The following is a 19,936-nucleotide window of genomic DNA, read 5'->3' on the forward strand; positions in this document are numbered from 1 at the left end:
AACATCGCATCAAATCAGACTGTGCCACAACAAATGAAGCACAATTCAAAGCTTCACAAAAAGAGAACAAGGATTGTAGAAAATTCTACTATCCTGAAGGACTCCTTACTGGCATAGTCAAATCAAGTATTTACAACAATGGTGATTCAAATTTTCAATTGTCTTCCAACAATCGCAAAAATCTTTCTATTGTTGTGAGGACTTGGATTTTACTATGTCAATAAGGTGTCCTTTAAAAGAGAGAGACCTAACATATACAGAAAAAAGCCAAAACAGTCCCAACAGATAAAAGATACAACAATCAATAATTTAAACTAATACAGAGAAGAGAACAAAAAGTCTGTTACAAAATTTGAAAACAAAATTCTCGATCACGAAATGTCGGGTAACAACGATAGATTCTTTTCCTGCAAATTTAAGACAGGAGAGTTAGGAGACCTTGAGGAAGGGAGGTAAAATGCCTGTTAGGAACCGATGGACCAGCCAATAGGCCAAAAAATGGACACTGAGATGAGATGGAGAATTCCAAGTGGCCTACGAGTGAAAATATCTCCGAATTCTCTCTGAAGAACGTCTAAGGACAGCAGGTAAATTGAATAAAATTTGACAGTCATAAGATAATTTAAATTTTAATATTCCCCTCTTTGATTGTTTTGCATAATACATAAATTAAATTTCAGTGGCAAAGTTAAATGTTGAAGAGCAGATGTATGGCGCACACAATTCCTATAGCTTGAGCGGCGCCTGCAAGGTTGTGATGAGCGTTTCTTCTCGCATGCAGCCAGCCATCATACCTATAGCCTGGAGAGAATTGCCTGATTTCCAACCGCAACATCCAGTCTAGGAAGCGCTCTGCTGAAAAGAGGAATAAAGACAGCTCATGGTATATAGAATTATTGAAAATATTATGACTTAAACTTAATTATTCCCTTTTTCAATCGTTTCACACAGTAAATAACATTTCAGCTTGCTTGGACCGCTGGCTGCATTGCCTTCCAACACATCTACTATGCCAGGTAGCGTCACCCCCCAATGTCTCAGCCTTTGCCCAGCACCTCTTCACACCTGATCGCCGAACCAGCCAACGTGCCGAGCCTGGAGAATATTGCCGCTAATAACCACCGCAACGTCCAGTCTCAGAAGCGCACTGCCGAAGAGAGCAATGACCAAGAGGCTCCTGCTAATAAGAGGATCAAAGACAGCTGGTATTATAGAGTTATTTGACAATAATTTAACTTAAACATTAATATTCCCTTTTTTCCAGCGCCACGTCACAACATTGTGCCACTGTGCTCGCACCTCCTGCTGCATTGACTTCCTGTAAATTGAAGATGGGCAACGTCGAGGAAGGGAGGCACGAAGACAAAGGAATAAAGGACACAGATCAGATGGCCTCGGAGCTGTGAAGTGGAACCGCCTCTGAATGCAGCACCTGCAAGGTGGTGGCAAGCGTTTCTTTTGTCAACTGCAGCAGCAGCTAGCCATTGTACCTAGCCTTAATGTTTTATTCAAATTATTCACATATATGTATCATAATAATATAAATATACATAATATTGCTTTTGCAAGTTAAATTTAAATTGAAAATATAAAAATTTGCAATCCAAATTTGGCTAATTTTTGTTTTATTTTGGAAGTATGAATAACAAGAATTTTAAAAAAAAAATGTATTAAATTCAATTTATTCAAATTATTCTCTTGAATTTGCAATATATATAATTACGTATGGTTACATCTACATCATATATTATTGTCGTGTAACCACACGACACTTTGAATTAATCAGCAAGTTCCATCCGAGCGCGTCAAAATTTAACCAGAGCTGGAGACTGGCCGGGGAGAACTCATTTGGGTTTTAATTTAAGTTTCGGCTTACTATTGGGTTTTGGGGAATAATTGGCCTTCGGTCTTTATCTAATTGTCTCTTCATTTGACTTTTAAGTTTGACTAGTTTGAGTTTCACTTTAAATAACTAATTCCTTAATTTATCTTTATTATCCTGTTCTTCTTAATTTATCCTTAAGTTAAGCTTTAATCTGAGATTATTCTAGGCTTTAATTTAAGATCTTAACCTCAACACGTGGGGACACGTGTTGGCCAAAGTTTAACTTATTTATCTTAAAATCTTTTAATTAAATCAAGTTAATTCTCTTATTTTAATTTATTCTCTATTGCTTAATTCAGGGTTGCTTAACTTCAATTACTACACAAAGGGTTTAAATTTAATAATAGTAGTTAAGGTTATATTTTCTTAAGTCTAACAATTACAAGTTTATTATTAATTAAGTTTAAAATATGTTCTAATAAATAGGCCTGATTAATTAAAATTACTTAATTTAAATGAGAGAGAGTCTTTAAAAGGGGTGATTTGGGCTGATTGAGAATTATTACCGGAGTTGTGATGCTAGTGTGGTTGGGCAATATGGCGGTTTTAGAGCAAAAGTGATATACGTCTGAACGGCTTGAGTCTCCCAGGCTGTCTGACTTGTCCGTTGGCGCCCAACCTGGCGTCAGCACGCCAGGTAGGGACGCGGAAGTCAGTGGCGCCGCGGAAGTAGGCGCGCTCGAGAACTTTTTGAGTTTAAGTGTTTCAGTTACAACGCGGTTTTTACAAATGTTCGGCGGGAATTGACTTTAAACATATACAGGACTCTCTAAATTATTTTTATTTAAATATGGAATGGCCTTTAATTAATTACGTAGTGCTCGCGATGTTGAATCTGCGGCGGTCAGTCTCTCGGCGGTCCGTAGACGGCCAGGTCAATGGCCGGCCTAAGGGAGGGTCACGTCAGTGCCCCCTGGTTCAGCGTCCCGTCCTCGGGGCGCTCAAGGTTCTCTTCCGGACGTGACCCGAGGACTGGGAAGCTCTCCGTCTCCGGGGCCCGAGCCGGCTCTGCAGCGAGTTGTTAGAGTGTCGTCTGGGGCTCGGCCTCCTGGAGGGGCTTGTCGACCTTGACCTCGGTCTCTCGTCTGGGCGGCGTTCCTGTAGGGGCCACATGGGTGAGAAAGAGATGCAGTTTATCAAAGTAAAACATTTTGCAAAGATTATTCATATTTCTTTTTTTTTTCTTTGTCTCTTTCCAATTCTGGCTTTGAGACTATTTACATTTTGATTTAACTTAAATTTAAGTGTGTGTGTGTGTGTGTGTATGTACATTTACAATGGTTGAGCAAAGTTGCTGTGGTGGTGCCTCTTGTTGGACGGTCATCAAGGTGGAGAGGACCATGCCGTGAATTTCCTCTCGCGATGGGAGGGCTGCGAGAAGTCTGTTCTGGATGCGGGCTGCCAATTCGTCGGCCAGACGCCTCAGGTCCATGTTGTCCATGTTGGCCTTTTTTTTCGGACACTGTCCCGTGAGCAAAAGAGAAGCGATGGACGGAAAGTTTGATTGGCGAGCGGCGAGGTGTTTGTTTTTGTTGGGTCTGACGGAGGCGTGGTCGCATGCGGCCACATTACGGAGTTGGTTGGTAGCAATGCTCTCTTCCTTGGAGTTGTGTTGGCAGTGCTGCAGCAGACGATTTTCGCATGACCGGCGAACAGGTGAGTGATGCAAATTTTTTCGCAATTATTTTCGCAATTCTTGGTGACTTTCGCGGATTCTAGGCGTCAGGCGCGTCGCGTCTGACCGGTGTGGCTCGGCTGTGGACGACGGGCGACGGCTGGCAGTCGGCGGCCGCGCTGCTGTGCCGACTTTTGGCGAATTGCCGCAGGCGATTTGGTGCACATGGCGGTTTTGGCGGCAGCGCTGGGTGGAGGCGGCGGAGGCAGAGTTTTGCTCGTACAAGTGAGTGTGAGTATTTGTTTGTGTTCCTTAAATTACATATTAATTAATCACGTTTGAGACGATCAATTCATTCTTTTCAGAGTTTAAACATTTTCTTTTGCTAATTGCGGGCAGAATTAATTTTAAATTTTTCTCTGAATTTTCTTTGACAAAAGTTATATACACACAGATAAAATACGCTTATTAATTAATTTAAAAAAATTCATCTTCTTTGAATTTACAATTGAAAATTTTAAGCTATTTTACAATTAATTTACAATTTTGATATTATTCTAACTGCATCTTTTCGACAAATTTTGCAGTTCGGACTCGCTTGTCCTTCGCTCTTGCGCAGTCATTTACTTAAGTTGGGCGAGAACTTCAACTGATGTCGCCCAAACTTTAATTATTCGCATTCAGTCTGAGCGAGAACTTCAGCTAATGTCGCTCCATTTATACATTCTTATTAACTAAGGGGTTCAACTTTTATCTAATGTGGCTCAGATTTGCAATTCGGAATTCGGCGCGTTTTCTTCTCTCTTGAACTGCTCCTTTTCTTTTACTGATTTTTCTTTTCTTCTTTGTTTGTTTCAGGTCCTCGTCACTGGTTCCAAGCAAAATTCGGATCTTGGAGACGCGGTCGGCGCTCTCGCAGATTGTGGTGCCCACGGTGTAGGCCTGCCAATTCGGCGAGTTCAGCAAATGGCTCAGGCACTTTTGCCTTCTCCTCGCCCTTCCGAGGCCGGCCGCGCTTTCGAGGTGTGGGCGGCGGTGGTTGCTCGGCAGCTTTGCTGGTTCCTGCGCCAGCTGGCGCGTTTGGAAAATTTTCTGCAGGCGGTGGCTGCCCCCTGGTGGACTCTGGATTATCATCAGAGGAGGCAGAGTGTCCGGTCTTTTTGGCCAGACTGGGATTTCCTTCCTGGGGCTGTCGTTGCCCCCCGGTTGACTCGTGGTTATCCGGCTGCATCGACGATTTATTTTGCAGACCAGTTGAAGACTGAATTGGCACCATCGGAGGTGGGCCATCCATGGCATGTTCGTCACAGCCGAGGAGGTCGGCCTGCTGGCCTTTGTCTGCCGTGTCCGAGGGACTGCTGGTGGCAATTGAAGAGCCAGATTCTGTGTGGTGCTCCTCGATGGATGACTCTTTGTGTGTCGGCGCCTCCCCGGTGCTCTCGTCTGGAGGTAAGGCACTTGCATTTCTCTTGCTCTGTGTTTCTGACTGGCTTGAGGTTTCAGGAGTGCTACTGGAAGTTTGACCTGACACGGGCCCTGTGTCAGACCTCCCTGTGATTGTGCTCGCTGGATCAGCTGCACTCCCGGAAGCTCCAGCATTGTCATTAACTGGTGTGACGTCAGAAGAAAAAGCAAAGGGTGCTCCGATCACAAGTTGTGCAAGGCTCCCTTTTGGTCTGAGATGGCTGACGTGTACTGTGCATTCGACTTGCTCTCTCTCATCTGGGTTCAATAATTTTAAGTCGTAAGTAACGTCACTTCTCCGATGGAGAACTACGTAGGGGCCTCGCCATTTATCACCATCTTTTCCTTTCTTTCCAGGGCGCATTTCTTTGCGCAGGACCAAGTCACCCGGTGAGAAGGAAGGCAGAGGCCCTCGGCAAGTGTATGCCTCTTTTGCCTCTTCGCTGAACTGCAATGCTGCTGCATGAGTGGTCGCCAGGCGAGCTCTCAGTTGGTCCACGACGACGCTGGGATCTTTTGCGTCATGGAAAGACACTTTCTCCTTTGGGTAAGTTATGTCCTCCCATGGTAACTCAATGTCTCTCCCCAGCATCATCATGCTTGGTGTTGTCTGCGTGGTGCGATTCGGACTTGTTCTGATGGCCATGAGAGCAAATGGCAGATTTTCTTCCCAGTCTCCCTGTCCATTGCTGCAGAACTGATTGATAAAACTTCCATAAGTTTGGTGGCTCCTCTCTAGGAGGCCATTTCCTTCAGGGTGATAAGGTGAAGTGAAGATTTGCTTCATTTTTAAGAGTTTTGCAACTGCTGCGATGACTGCGGACGTGAAGTTGGTTCCTCTGTCGGTAAGCATTTCAAGTGGGACACCGTAACGAGATATTATTTTGTCCACCAGGTGCCATGCGACGGTTGGGGCATCAGTATTCGCAACTGCTGCTGCTTCAGGGTAGTGTGTGAAGTGGTCCACGAAGGTCAGAATGTACCTGTTGCGTTTCTTGCTCAAGGGGAGTGGACCTTTAACGTCGATGGCGATTCTCTGCAGGCGCCAGACGACTGGGGCTACTGGTCTGTTAAGCACAGGCTGCATATTTTTACCCTTTTTCTGCACGCAGGACATGCAGAGGACGCAGTGCTGGCGAACGTCTCGGTGCCATCCAGGCCAGTAGAACCGTTTTCTGATGTCGTAGAACATCCTGAAGCCTCCTTTGTGTGCACCAGTTGGCAGATTGTGGCAGACCTCCAACACTCGTGGCCTCATTTCTTCTGGTACACAAAGGCGTGGCCCCTCAAGGTCTCTGAAGTAGAGGAGGCCATCCTGGTCTACAAAGTATGGGCTGATTTCAGCTTCTGGTGCGTTTTTCAGTGTGCTCATCACTCTGGAGCAGTGGCTGTCACTTTTCTGAGCCGCCAAAATTGTTTTTCTGTCCCAGATTTTTGCGATTTCGTCCTTGACAGCTGGCTCCTGAGTGGTCTGCATGACTGAATTGATTTCTACGCGGGAGAGAGCGTCGGCGACGGTGTTCTTGCTGCCAGGGACGACTTGGACGGTGAAGTCATACTCCGCCAGCTCGACTGCCCACCTTGCGAGTTTGCCTCCTTTGACTCTGCTGGTGCTCAAAAGCCACTTGAGACATTCATGGTCAGTTTGCAGAATGAAATGGCGCCCTCTCAAGTAGACATCAAAGGCTCGGACGCCGAAGAGCACTGCAAGGCATTCTCTTTCTGTTGTGTGGTAATTCAGTTCTGCCTTTTTCAGTTTTTGGCTGGCAAAACCAACTGGGTGGCGGCCGTCTTCGAAGTCCTGCTCAAGGGCGGCGCCAAGGGCAAAGCCAGAGGCGTCAGTGCTGAGGACGAAGGGCTTGCTCATGTCTGGCAGGCGGAGGAGCGGCTCGCTGTGCAGCAGGGCTTTTGTGTGTTCGAAGGCCGTTTGGCGTTCCTCGTTCCAGACGAAGGGCTCGTCCTCCTTCAGCAGGTCAGTGAGGACCTTGATGAGGCCAGAGAACTTGGGAATGTAGCGGCGGAAGTAGTTCACCATGCCGACCCAGCTCCTCAGGGCTCGCTTCTCTGTTGGGACGGGGAAGCGGACGATGGCCTGAACGTTTTTGTTGTCTGGCTTGGAGCCAAGGGCGCTCACTCTGTGTCCCAAAATTGAGACTTCTTGGCGCAAGAAGAAGCACTTTGCTGGTTTGAGCTTCAACTTTGCTTCTCTCAGTCGGTCAAAGATGTATTGCAGGACGTCCCAGTGTTCGCAGAGGAGTGCTGTCCCGGCCACCACGTCGTCCATGTAGTTGACCACCCCCTTGCGTTTGTTTCTGAAGACTGCGTCCATCAGGGCAGAAAAGTCAGACGGTCCATTAACAAGCCCAAACCCCATTCGAAGACATTGAAATTGTCCGAAGGGCGTTGAAAAGGCCGTCTTCTCCTTGGACGCCTCGTCCATTGGTATCTGCCAGTAGCCGCTGTCCAGGTCAAGAGTGGAGAAGAATTTGCTGCCTTGCAGAGAGTCCAAGACGTCCTGGATGTGCGGCAAAGGGTAAACTCTCTTTTTCGTCACCGCATTTAATCCTCTCCAATCAATGCAGGGTCGGTACTTGATGACCTCTCCGTCTGGACCGCGCCTTGCCACCATGATCATTGGTGCGCTCCAGGGGCTGTTGGCAGGCTCGATGACTCCCTGGCGCCTCATGTCTCGCACCGCGGCCTCCATCACTTCTCGCATGGCCATCGGCACTCGATATGGGCGAATTTTCACCGGCTCTGCGTTGCCCGTGTCGATCTTGTGTGTCAGCATGTCGGTGCAGCCCAGCTGTGAGTCACTGAAGGCGAAAACGTCAATGTTTTTGAGGATGAGGGCCTTCAGGGTTGGCAGGTGCTCAGGGTCAACGCCGTTGAAATCGAACTGGGCAAGGCGTTGTTCGTCTGTGAGTGGCTGACCGACAGGGTTGGGCAGGAAAGGCGGCTCATGTCTCTCCTCTTCGGTGCACAAATTGATCAGATTTTCGCACTCGGCTGGCGGGTCAGGTGGTTTTGGCTCTTTTTCTTGCTCGACTTCTTCTTCTTCAATTTTGTAATCTGTGCCAATTTTAGCCACCAATATTCCTTCAATTTTTCCTGCTTTAACGAGAAATGGACTTGTTTCAGGGTTGCTGAGCAGGATTGAAATTCGGCCACCGCGCTCCACCTTGGTGACCATCGGGACCGCTGGACAGCTGACTCCGGGGCTTTCAGTGAGAACGAGCACGTCGGTGCCTTCGGCCAGTCCGGAGACAACTTCTACGGCGGTGCAGCTCAGCTCTCGAACCAGCTCATCTCGCGGGGCGACAACAGGAAAGAACTCCAGCTCGTGCTCGTTGTCCCGCTCAGGTCTTTTGTCCACCATAGTGACTTGCGCCTCCAGATGGCCGGTGTTGGCGTCCAGCTCAGCGGTAGCCCATGGGAAGTGGAGTCTGTTGTGAGCGTGGTCACTGACGGCTTGGTGCTGGTGCAGAAAATCGAGTCCGAGGAGGGCCTGGTAGCCAACGCCAGTGACATCTACGACCACGCAGGTGTGTGTAATATTTCTCCCCAAAACAGTGAACTTGAAATCGGTGCTCCCTCTAACTTGCATGCCCGTGCCATTTGCGCAGCCAAATTTAATGTGACACGGTTTCAGGTCCAGCCCCAGTCGCTTCGCCAGGTCATAGCGCAGGATGGTGATTGCGCTGCCACTGTCGACCATCATGGGGATGCGGACGCGCCCTCTCTGGACCCAGAGGATGCGGCCAGGGCGTGGCTGGACGGCATGTATGTTGAGGAAGGACTGGAGGGCGGCGTCAGCGCCGCCTACTGCTGCGAGTTTTTTGGCTGAGACTGGTTGATTGGAGCTCCTTGTCCTCCCTGCTGCGCCTGAACCAGTGGACAGTTGTTAGGCAGGTGTCCCAGCTGGTTGCAAAGACGGCACGGCATCAAGGGGCAGGAACCCAGGCTGTGGCCGGGCTTGAAGCAGTACGAGCAGGGCTTCTGACAGTCCTTGACCATGTGTCCGAACTGTCCACATCTGAAACATTTTCCTCCTTTCAGGTTCCGAGGCTGGTTTCCTCCTGCATTTGAGTTCCGCCTTCCTTGCTGCTGGGGCGGTGTGCCTGCGTAGTTGACGGAGTGCTGCGCAAGAGGTGCCTGCATTTGGGGCCAGAAATTCTGCGGCTGCTGATTGAACAGGTTGGGGACGCTCTGGGGCAGTTGGGGCGCTGCCTGGGCTCCCTGTTGCTGGAGGAGCTGCTGAAGAGAGACATGCTGCTGCTGCTGTTGGGAGGCAGCGGAGGCTGGGGCCGTTTGCTGTTGGCTCACGGAGCTGGTGCCGGTTGCGGCAAGGATGGCTTCGGTGACTGCGGCTACCAGGTCAGTTGTTTGGCTCCTGCTCTTCCTCTGTCTCCTTCCAGCTTCAAACTTGATGGCTGTTTTCAACATATCTTCCAATGTTTCAGCACTGCTGATCTGGAGGGCAGTTGCAATGTTGTCGTGGAGACCTGCGAAGAACTGGCGCTTCATCTCCTCCTCCAGGTAGTGCTTTTTGACGTTCTCAGTTTCCTCAGCATGTGGGTTGCGAGCCCTCAGCATTCTGTTGGCGGCTGCCTCCAAGCGAAGGTAGAACTGTTTCACATTTTCCCATTCTTCCTGTTTCAGGCGCTCGAAGGAGCTCTTCAGGCTCAAGTAGTCGGCTGCCTGCTCGAATTTGTCTGCGAGGGCCTTCTTCAGCTTCTCGAGGGTCAGCCCCTCGGTCTTCAGTTCGGTGGCAAAGTCAAAAGCTGCGCCGGTGAGGTTGCTGATGGCCAGATTGACGAGTTCACCTTCCGTGATGCCAGGGCAGCTGTACTTGGTACGCTTGATGCTTTGGATGAAGAGCGGCAAGGTCGTGCCATGCTCGTCTCCGTAGTGATTGATTCGCATTCCAGCAAACTGCTTGTTGAGGATGGCGGCGGTTGCCTTGGCTGCGGCGGAGGCGCCGTGTGCCTCATCTGCGGCCTTGTCTGCATCGACCGTGTTGACGAGGAAGGGGTCGAAATCCATGAGGAGCGAGCTCATCTTGATGGTGAGTAGGTACAGTTGCGCGCGCGAATAGCCACAAAAGATAAAAGAGGTGAGATTTACCCAAGTGCAATAAAATGCTCTCAATCAGAGCCCTGAATTTAAATTTTATCTTTAATTCGGTGTGAATTCATTCAATACTCGCGAAAATAGAAAAAAAAAATGCAACTTGGTTAAAGTCTCTAGCAAAAGGGAACTTAACTTTAACAGCTCTGGCAAGTCAGCTCGGCAGGTGCCTCCAGGGTAGCAACGGCGTCCCGTCCTAAGGGTGAGAGCAAACGGCTGACTTCAGATGCGGAACCAGCGTCCGGAACGGGATGAGGTCGGATGGAGCTTTTGGTACGGATGAGTCCTTCTGCAGTGGGACGTTCCTCTTGGGGCACAATTCAGCACCCCACACCTGACACCAAATCTGTCGTGTAACCACACGACACTTTGAATTAATCAGCAAGTTCCATCCGAGCGCGTCAAAATTTAACCAGAGCTGGAGACTGGCCGGGGAGAACTCATTTGGGTTTTAATTTAAGTTTCGGCTTACTATTGGGTTTTGGGGAATAATTGGCCTTCGGTCTTTATCTAATTGTCTCTTCATTTGACTTTTAAGTTTGACTAGTTTGAGTTTCACTTTAAATAACTAATTCCTTAATTTATCTTTATTATCCTGTTCTTCTTAATTTATCCTTAAGTTAAGCTTTAATCTGAGATTATTCTAGGCTTTAATTTAAGATCTTAACCTCAACACGTGGGGACACGTGTTGGCCAAAGTTTAACTTATTTATCTTAAAATCTTTTAATTAAATCAAGTTAATTCTCTTATTTTAATTTATTCTCTATTGCTTAATTCAGGGTTGCTTAACTTCAATTACTACACAAAGGGTTTAAATTTAATAATAGTAGTTAAGGTTATATTTTCTTAAGTCTAACAATTACAAGTTTATTATTAATTAAGTTTAAAATATGTTCTAATAAATAGGCCTGATTAATTAAAATTACTTAATTTAAATGAGAGAGAGTCTTTAAAAGGGGTGATTTGGGCTGATTGAGAATTATTACCGGAGTTGTGATGCTAGTGTGGTTGGGCAATATGGCGGTTTTAGAGCAAAAGTGATATACGTCTGAACGGCTTGAGTCTCCCAGGCTGTCTGACTTGTCCGTTGGCGCCCAACCTGGCGTCAGCACGCCAGGTAGGGACGCGGAAGTCAGTGGCGCCGCGGAAGTAGGCGCGCTCGAGAACTTTTTGAGTTTAAGTGTTTCAGTTACAACGCGGTTTTTACAAATGTTCGGCGGGAATTGACTTTAAACATATACAGGACTCTCTAAATTATTTTTATTTAAATATGGAATGGCCTTTAATTAATTACGTAGTGCTCGCGATGTTGAATCTGCGGCGGTCAGTCTCTCGGCGGTCCGTAGACGGCCAGGTCAATGGCCGGCCTAAGGGAGGGTCACGTCAATTATGCATTAATTAACTCTTAACTCTCTGGACTGCAAAAAAGAACCTGGTAGTTCCAAAAACACCAATAGGTGGCTTGAAGGTGTTGCCAAACGCTTGAATCTGACCAAGAATCTGGCTTGGATGATCGCATTTTTGGCGGGAGGGTAATGTCAACCGCAGCAGCAGCTGTTCAAGCTGTTGTTGGTTTTGTTTACCTGTTGAAGAATCATTTGAAAATAAAATGTTTTTTCCAAATAAAGTGACGTTAAACCTTTAATGAGCCGGTATGTATTTTACATGAAACTTAATAAGCTTATTAATTGCATGATTAATGTATAATCTGATCTTTTTTTCAATTGTTAGATCTTCCAAGAAATCTTCAACTACATTTATATGTAATAACTCCTGTCTGTTTCTGCTGATACTCTGCCGCGTGATTTTTGACGAGATTAATTTAAAATGGACCTTGAGCTTCAAGGAGAAGACGGAAAATTTTATTCCGTGTATTCTAAGATAAAAAGGGTATACGTGAAAAACAGGGATTCCGAAGAACGGCAGAGGGATCTGCGCATAGATCTTGACCTGCTCTCCGGAAATGGCCCTTTGGGTAGACAGGTTGATTAATTTATGTCTTTGTGCGTTTTTTTCATTCAACTTTGTCCTTAAATCTGATGCTTTAGATTTTGAGTCTGCAAATAACAGATGACGATGACCCATACTTTTTATTCCTGCTGTCGCTGACAGTTGAAGATTTCAAAATTCTCCGAATGGAACAAGGTCTTATTGTCGACTTTGACAACTTTGCTAACCAAGTGGTGCGACTACTCGATGAGTGTTCGTCTTCTTCAAAGTATACTCAGGGCAACAGATTCAGCCTAGTGCTCAACGAGGACCTGAAGAACACGAGACTCGAGTTCATGGAGACGAATGAGTTCAAGCACTTGTGCCACTTGTCGCTAAAAATGATTGAAGGCTCAAGCGCTGACATCAAGAAACACATGGCTCTAAAAATTCATAATTTAAAAGTATGTTAAGTTTAATTTTTAATTGGAAAATTGTTTTTATATTAATTCTCAACTCTATAGGATTCATTGAGAAATATAAACAATATTTTGGAGCAAAAGCAGCAAATGCTGAGTGTGGCTTACGATAAGCTGGAAGCAAAGGATCAGGAGTTAGAAAGAAATCGGCAACAACTAAAAGAGGAGAAGGATAGTTTAGAGCAAAGAGTAATTCATGAAGCAGCAGAGGCTCGTGAAAATTTGACAAGGGTGAATATTTTAGTCAATTTAAAAAGTAATACGAACATTCAGGAATTTTATATCTAGGCTCACATGGAGTGGCAAAGCAGAATGGATAAAGAGAGACAAGAGATGGAGGCAACCAAGGTTCAAGAGGTCAAAATATTGGAAGACCAGTTGTCTGAAGTGAAGTTGCGGAACACCCTGCTCTCAGAAAAATTAATGAACACGGAAAACAATGTCAGGTACATCTCTATTAATAAGTTCAAATGGAACCAAAACTAATAAAAACTTTCATTAGGGATCTTGCTAAATTAGCGGATAGCACTCAAAAAGAATTAAAAGCTGCACAAAAGGAGGTGGTCACGCTGAGGAAACAAAATTCACAAATTGACATGGATTACCATAAAAAAGATGAATCTATGAACTCTTTAAAAACTAAACTGGCTGTTTTGGAACAAGTAAATATTTATTTATTGACTGAGTTTTTTTTTTATTTTGACGCTTGAAGGAACTGAAGTCAAAGTTGGCACTGCTGGAGCAGCAACAAGAAGTTTTGCAGTTGACGACAGAACGGAAAAACGAACTGGAAGCAAAAATTGCAAACATGGAAGCGTCGGTCGGTACCAAGAAGGCCTCTCTTCAGCAGCTACAGAGTGAAATGGTCAAAGCCAATGAGATTATCACAAAGCAGTTGAACGAGATCCAAAATCTGAGTGCTAAAGTTAAATTGAGGACAGAAGTGGCTCTCAAACAAGAGAGTTTGCTTGAGGCTCGGGAAAAAGAGATTGCAGATCTGAAGAACAGAGTTACAAAACTCGAATCTAGTTTGGCTACACATGAGGAAGAAACTGGCAAACTCAAAGAGGAGCTGGAAAAAGCTGCAGAAAATCTGAAAGGAAAGGATCTTATTATCAGGAATAATGAGCAAGGTGAGTGACGAAGAGTTTGTAAACATAAATTATTATTCGAATCATTGCAGTCATTGGGTATCTGACAAAACAAGTAAAAGAGGCAGACGGAAGAACTCTCAAGTCCATAATGCCCACCTCCCTAATGGCCCCTATGACTTCGACTCCTATGATCTCGGGTGGTTCTGGACCATCTGGCTTTTTCGGTACCAGCTCTGTGCAGCCTATGGAAAACAGCGCTGAGCACTTCCTAATGAGACAGAAGGAAAACATCAGAACTCAAGCAGAACTTCGCCAGAAGTAATAATTATAAAACGTTTATTAATAAATGCTGTTGTGTCTAAATTATATTTAATTTTTAGGTTAGGTCTCACCGATCCTCTGGGGTCATATCGACCGATGGAGAAAACTCCCTTGACTCCTCTGTTGGAGCAAGAGAGTGAGTCTCGATCCCATTCCAGTGCCTCTGGAGATGCAAGAAAGCCCCAAAAGGCCAGAGAGCCCCCCAAGTCGAGATACAACCCTACGGCAACAACCCCAGCAGTAAAGCGGTCTGACATTCTCTCGGCCTACTTCCCCAAGTCAGCATAGCAACGCAGCCCCCAAGGACAACAGTGTGTAGTTTTGAAAGAGTGGGTGGAGTGAATGAGTCTTCAAATGCCAAGGTATTTATTCATCATAAGTGTTAATTAATTTGTTGCGTCATGTGCAATTATTATTGGCGAGCTACAGCTACATTGGAAATATAATTTTATTAACTATAAACCATGGTCATATTTTTACACCAAAGAAAAATAAGCTCAACATAAGACATGTTTTACTAAAGCTTTTCTTCCTCGTTATTGTTTCTAAAAATAAATTAATTTGATTTTAATATCTTGCAGTCAGGCTAAAAAGGCTTTTTTAATTTTAAAAGACTCATTTATTAATACAAACAAAATATTATTTCAGAAAAAAAATGACTAGCAATACAATTTTTAATTGCAATATATTAAAAAAAAAATTCATCAAATCGAACTGCGTCACAACCAACGAAGCGCAATTGAAAGCTTCACAAAAAGATTCACTCCAACAAAATTGGGCGTGTAAATTGCAATGGCAACTCTTGAATTGGGGGACCCTTTGTGCAGTGGACCAATTCAGGCTGATTTAAAATATACCATAGCTCGCGAGTTATTTGCCCAGCGGGAATGATTAGGCGCTGACAATAGCCTGATAGCGGATTTCCTACTAACAACACACGCTGCTTCTCTTGTGCATGCTAACCAGGGTTGAGCAACCAGCCACGCACATTATTCCCATGCAGCCTTAATCGACGCGCCATATCAAATTACGTGCTCATTATCTAACGCACTTGCATCAAAGCAGCGCCAGTCTGAACGGAACTTGGCCATTAGAAAATTAAATCTATAAAATAAATATAGAATTCTGAGTATTTCAGTAAAATAGCCATGAGTTGCTGACATTTTTCCTGGAAGAAAAGTAATTCATATATTTATTTTCATGCTAAAATATATTAAAAAAGATGTCTTATTAATAATAAAACAGACTCCGCGGGAGGATCAAATAAAGAATGTGGGAATAATTTATTTTAGCCATTTATAGTCTCATTACGCCTATAATTGCATAAATCGAGATTTGGGTAGAGTCTTTACCTTATATAAAAGCAGCACCTCAGCCTGCCTCAGCCTGAACGGAATTTATCTATCTTTTAGACAAATAAAACTTACGAAGTGTTACGAAGTAATAAATAATCGCAGAGTTTATAGTAAACGGACTGTTTTAAATTTTCATTAAATTTCTGACATTTATTTCTGGAAGAAAATTATATTTCTAATTATTTATGTACAAGATTTATAAAAAAAAATGTCTTATTAACATATAAACAAAGGCACCGCGGATACGGAATGAGAAAAGCAGCCCACGTAAAAAATATATTTGCGTGCTTCGATTATATTTTATACGCCTACTTGATATTATATTATTATGCATAAAACGAGACTTGTGTAGAGAGACTGAACCTGAAGCAAAAAAAAAGCTAAATTTTCACCCTGATCTCCCAGTTCACCTTCGAACAAAATTTATTATTGTGTGACGCCTTTCGGCACTCAATCTTTACATTTTGGTTATTTTTTTAATGCTAAGCTCACAAACAACTATTTTTTAAAGACTGGTTTCTCGCTTCCAATGCAAAAGTGCCGAACACATTTTAACAATTGCCTTCCTTATTTTTATTTAATCTCGTAAAAGCAAAGAGAGATTTTTATCTCGTTTCAACAAAGCGCAACAAAGATTAAATCTCTTCCAGACTTTCCTTATTTTAATTTCAACAAGCCCAGTGCCGCGGTTAAAGGAACGGTGCTAAAAAATTTATAATTAGTATAAAAACATAGGCATGATACCATTATAGCCACAATCAGTGCTGATCACGTTGTCAGCATGGCCAGTTTCTAATCTTCGTTTTCGAATAGAATTGGTGTCAGTTGGCCAGCAGCGATGATCGAGGGCCTCGATCCACTGGCGCAAGCCGCCCTCGGCACCCTCTTCACCTGGGGAATGACAGCCGCGGGGGCTGCTCTCGTCATCTTCTTCCGAGGAGCGCAGCGAAAACTGCTGGACGCCGCCCTGGGCTTCGCGGCCGGCGTGATGACGGCCGCGTCCTTCTGGTCGCTGCTGGCGCCGGCCATCGAGATAGCCCAGGTCTCCGGACTGTACGGCTCTGATGGTCAGTGGACGTTTGTGCCGGTGGTTGTCGGCTTCCTCATCGGCGCATTCTTCGTCTTCAGTACCGATCTCTTACTGGCCAAATTTGGCACTCCGATACTCAAGCCTGCCGACTTCTGTGACGAAGCAAGTGGACCAGTCACAAGTGGCCTGGACAATAATCCATCCGAAGCATCCATTGTTGACGTGGCTCAAGACCAAGTTGATCAGGCAACTCTTGCAGCATCTGGAAACAAAAGGTGGAAAAGGATTGTGCTGCTTATTATTGCTATTACAGTTCATAATATCCCTGAAGGGCTTGCAGTGGGAATGAGTTTTGGAGCCGTTGGACAGTCTCCCTCTGCAACCTTTGAAAATGCAAGGAATCTCGCCATTGGAATTGGCCTGCAGAATTTCCCTGAAGGCCTTGCTGTCAGTCTGCCACTCCACGGTGCAGGTGTTTCCATTGCACGCAGTTTATGGTACGGTCAGCTCAGTGGCATGGTGGAGCCCTTGGCGGGTATATTGGGTGCGGCCACTGTCCAGGTCGCTTCCCCTTTGCTGCCCTACGCCCTCTCCTTCGCAGCAGGTGCCATGATCTACGTGGTGCTTGACGATATTGTGCCCGAGGCTAACTCGGGGAATAGCGGCCGATTAGCGACTTGGGGTGGAATCGTGGGTTTCACGTTGATGATGGCCCTAGATGTCGGACTTGGCTGAACGGCTTCATTCTTACAACACTCGCCCCTCATCGCCCTCACGATTTTTTTGTATGTTGTAAATTAACAGTTCCACGTTTGTTAACAATTATTATTTATTATTCTTACTATAGCTCCCGCTTAATCATTGTTTTTCATTATTTTATTGAAGCTTGTAGTGTAAATTTTTTTATTTCAAGTATAAAATTAATTATAATTTTAAAATTTCATAGATTATTATACAATCAATCACAATCACTGCATGATGAAATTTACTGTACACAAATATGGAGATAATATTGATTTTTGAATTATACCATTTAAAATATAAAATGTCTTAATTACCATTTTTTTTTTAAATGAAAAATAAATTTTTAATAATTTAATATTTATGTAATATATAGTTTCATTCCAAGTATTTACATTTGAAGCATATATCAATTTCTGAATCCTTGTAATTTCATTTTGAACTTTTTTCAAATTCAATCTGTGATCCTAGATTAACTCTGTGTGTCCTATTGAGATAGGTCAGTGGTTTCCGTTTACTGCCGTTTTATGGCATTTGTGGCTGCCTTTATTGCACCACAACAAATACGTTTTACTATCGCTGGTCACTTGATCGCTGTATATGCAGCGGGGCGGTCACAGGAATGAAAACAAAAAACAGATTGGGCGCGAAGTGAGACATATTCAAATTATACATATATTAGAGGAGGACGCGTGCCACTGTTGCATTTTTACGATCGAATTTTATAGCTCTTTTATGGGCGCGTAAGCTGACAAACACACACATAATGAATCACACCCAAAATCACTAATCGTGCCAACAAGCATGATAAATTAATGCTGTATAGCTCTATCAGATAGAACATAGTCCGCGTACATACAATTAGAATGAATATTTTTTTTCCATTAACAAGGTCAAACATCTACAGATTTTTTTCCAACTTTGCCGCTTGTGTTTGTCGTACTTCTTAAAGATATCAATCGTACATCATTGCCTTACATCTGATAATGAAAACCATTTCAATTAAAACGTAATTGACGTGTGCTCCAGGATTCAAGTTTCAAGTGCTTTTTAATTTTTATTCAACATTTGCTCGAATAGAAATTCCACTTGCAAGTTCCCCTGTCCTCGTGAATGTGATAAAAAATTATGATTTGATCATTTCTGTTGCTATTCACGTAAATTTGCATAACGTTTTATTTGGAAACGGCTAAAAGGTTTCATTTTGTAAGAACGTGAAATTTCAGAGAGCTTTTAAATTTATAGAGCGGTTTCCTATATTTTGCCATACAAGAAACAAGATACCCAACCCAGCAGCTTTTTCTTGAGCCGAAGTTCTTCTTTTATTTTTACTCCGACTAAGATTCCCTAGATAATTTATTCATTATATATCAAACCTGTCCAATGGTCAGAGGCTCGCGCGGCGTCTGATTGGACCGAAGAGAGGCACGATTCGCTTTCACGCCGTTTCTACTCTGTCGCCGCTGAGTTTAGACGAAAATTATTGGCTTCCCACCTATATGAATGCCGATAAATTACTCTGCATGTCCTTCAATATTGCTATATTGTATTAGCATTAAAAATGAGTCGCAGATTTTTTCCTCTTACTAAAAAAAAATTGATTTGGAATATTCAAAGAGCGAAAACTTGTAAGTGTATGAACATCACTCGGATTTATTTTAATTTATCTCTGTAAACTGATTTTAAACAATTCTTTGTTATTGCACTTATTATATAGAAATAAAATTATGCAATAATAAATTTATAAAATTTAACTGCCCATTTTTTCATACACTTTGTTTTTATTAATTCCTCTATGTTGCACCTAAAGTAACTGAATATTTATAAAGCTTTTTATTTTGGTAATTTAAACCAATTTTTAGCTTTGGTAGTTTCTCTCTAATAAGAAGAGGTTTTCTTTTATGTTTTGTAAGAATTTAATTAATTTCGACTAGATATTCAGTATCAAACAAATAATTCAAAATTTTGTGCCAAACAAAGTTTGTTGACCCTTAGCTTAAGAGGTCTTATTCATTCAGCCACAAATGGAGCCATCGTCAACGGGAACAAAACACTTTAAAGGTCATTAAATTGTCTGGCTTAACGAGCATAAACTCCAACCCAATCGGTCTAATGGGCAGCAACAGTGCGTGTTTTGACCCGTAGAAAATTCGCAGTTGCCAAGTTCCCGACACTACCAAATTGAGTATGACCTGGTATATGGCGGGTCAAATCGATTGGGCGTAATGCAATTAAGGTCCGCGGCGATGGTGTCAAATTGAATATTATCATTTCGGCGACTTGCAATCAGAATCACACGATAAATTTGGGCGGCTGGGTTGGCGCGAGTTGACCCCCAAGGCCACATGTGATCTCTCGATGATGATGACGCCAAATCGCCCTGGCCTTGGCTCTCCTTTGTTTGTTCCTAACGACTTTTTAATAACTGAAACGGAGGAACACAATTATTCCCGTGCTCATGCACACAGCACACCCACCGAATGTTAATTGCGCCTTTGATTGTGCCCATTAATGCCACTAGCCAGTAGCCACTCTAGCTGTCTCGTTACCCCTTTCATTGCGGTAGGTGCACTCGCGGCGGATTTGCACAAGCTGCATCGCAATAATTGCCCCCGCGGACGGCACATATATGCATTTTGCATTACGAGAGACGCCCCTTGAGCCTCTCACAAGAGCCCACTCTCAGTTGCTAGGCTACAAACTCGCAAATCTCGCCGCTTGTGCTCAGAAAAACCGGCAAATTCCAGTTTGCGAATTTCTGCGATCTTTAGCCAATGGATTGAGAGAAATATTGAGTATTTTACCATTGGTCCATGAGTATCTTGCAAAGAAAAAAATTGTAACATTTAAAAAAATTGTGATTGTCATAAACGACAAAATACTATTTTCATT

The 19,936-nt window shown here is 43.9% G+C and overlaps 4 protein-coding genes across 8 annotated transcripts in view; 3 read left to right on the plus strand and 1 right to left on the minus strand.

The window, feature by feature from the left end:
* Positions 1 to 1,595, plus strand: LOC132196797 (uncharacterized). 2 transcript variants are annotated; one of them, XM_059619686.1, is made up of 3 exons: positions 1 to 587; positions 681 to 1,205; positions 1,265 to 1,595. In XM_059619686.1, the coding sequence occupies exons 2-3, from the start codon at positions 1,033 to 1,035 to the stop codon at positions 1,404 to 1,406; spliced, it is 315 nt and encodes a 104-aa protein (XP_059475669.1). In that variant the 5' UTR covers positions 1 to 587; positions 681 to 1,032; the 3' UTR covers positions 1,407 to 1,595. The 2 variants fall into 2 exon arrangements, with proteins under 2 accessions (XP_059475669.1, XP_059475668.1); XM_059619685.1 differs by lacking the exon at positions 1 to 587 and having other exon boundaries at positions 595 to 883; positions 967 to 1,205.
* Positions 7 to 10,025, minus strand: LOC132196326 (uncharacterized). Its single transcript, XM_059618889.1, has 3 exons — positions 8,924 to 10,025; positions 3,156 to 8,849; positions 7 to 2,983 (listed from the first exon to the last, which is right to left on the minus strand). The coding sequence occupies exons 1-2, from the start codon at positions 10,023 to 10,025 to the stop codon at positions 4,366 to 4,368; spliced, it is 5,586 nt and encodes a 1,861-aa protein (XP_059474872.1). The 3' UTR covers positions 7 to 2,983; positions 3,156 to 4,365.
* LOC132196792 (spindle assembly abnormal protein 6 homolog) overlaps positions 9,677 to 19,936 on the plus strand; it is a 15,980-nt gene continuing 5,720 nt past the window's right edge. The window contains exons 1-10 of one of the 4 annotated variants that reach the window (XM_059619678.1): positions 9,677 to 9,819; positions 9,896 to 11,747; positions 11,827 to 12,078; positions 12,144 to 12,488; positions 12,549 to 12,734; positions 12,792 to 12,949; positions 13,006 to 13,165; positions 13,216 to 13,636; positions 13,687 to 13,915; positions 13,978 to 14,280. In XM_059619678.1, coding sequence (XP_059475661.1) covers positions 11,923 to 12,078; positions 12,144 to 12,488; positions 12,549 to 12,734; positions 12,792 to 12,949; positions 13,006 to 13,165; positions 13,216 to 13,636; positions 13,687 to 13,915; positions 13,978 to 14,206 — 1,884 coding nt within the window. In that variant the 5' untranslated portion in view covers positions 9,677 to 9,819; positions 9,896 to 11,747; positions 11,827 to 11,922 and the 3' untranslated portion in view covers positions 14,207 to 14,280. Of the gene's footprint in view, positions 9,820 to 9,895; positions 12,079 to 12,143; positions 12,489 to 12,548; positions 12,735 to 12,791; positions 12,950 to 13,005; positions 13,166 to 13,215; positions 13,637 to 13,686; positions 13,916 to 13,977; positions 14,281 to 16,086; positions 16,227 to 19,936 lie in introns of those variants that run through there. The other 3 variants (XM_059619679.1, XM_059619677.1, XM_059619676.1) reach the window with 3 other exon arrangements.
* LOC132196795 (zinc transporter ZIP11-like) lies at positions 16,112 to 18,799 on the plus strand. Its single transcript, XM_059619681.1, has one exon. The coding sequence runs from the start codon at positions 16,112 to 16,114 to the stop codon at positions 17,036 to 17,038; it is 927 nt and encodes a 308-aa protein (XP_059475664.1). The 3' UTR covers positions 17,039 to 18,799.

Source organism: Neocloeon triangulifer, unplaced genomic scaffold (assembly GCF_031216515.1).
Source record: "Neocloeon triangulifer isolate White Clay Creek 2 clone unplaced genomic scaffold, ASM3121651v1 ptg000012l, whole genome shotgun sequence".
NCBI lineage: Eukaryota > Metazoa > Arthropoda > Insecta > Ephemeroptera > Baetidae > Neocloeon > Neocloeon triangulifer.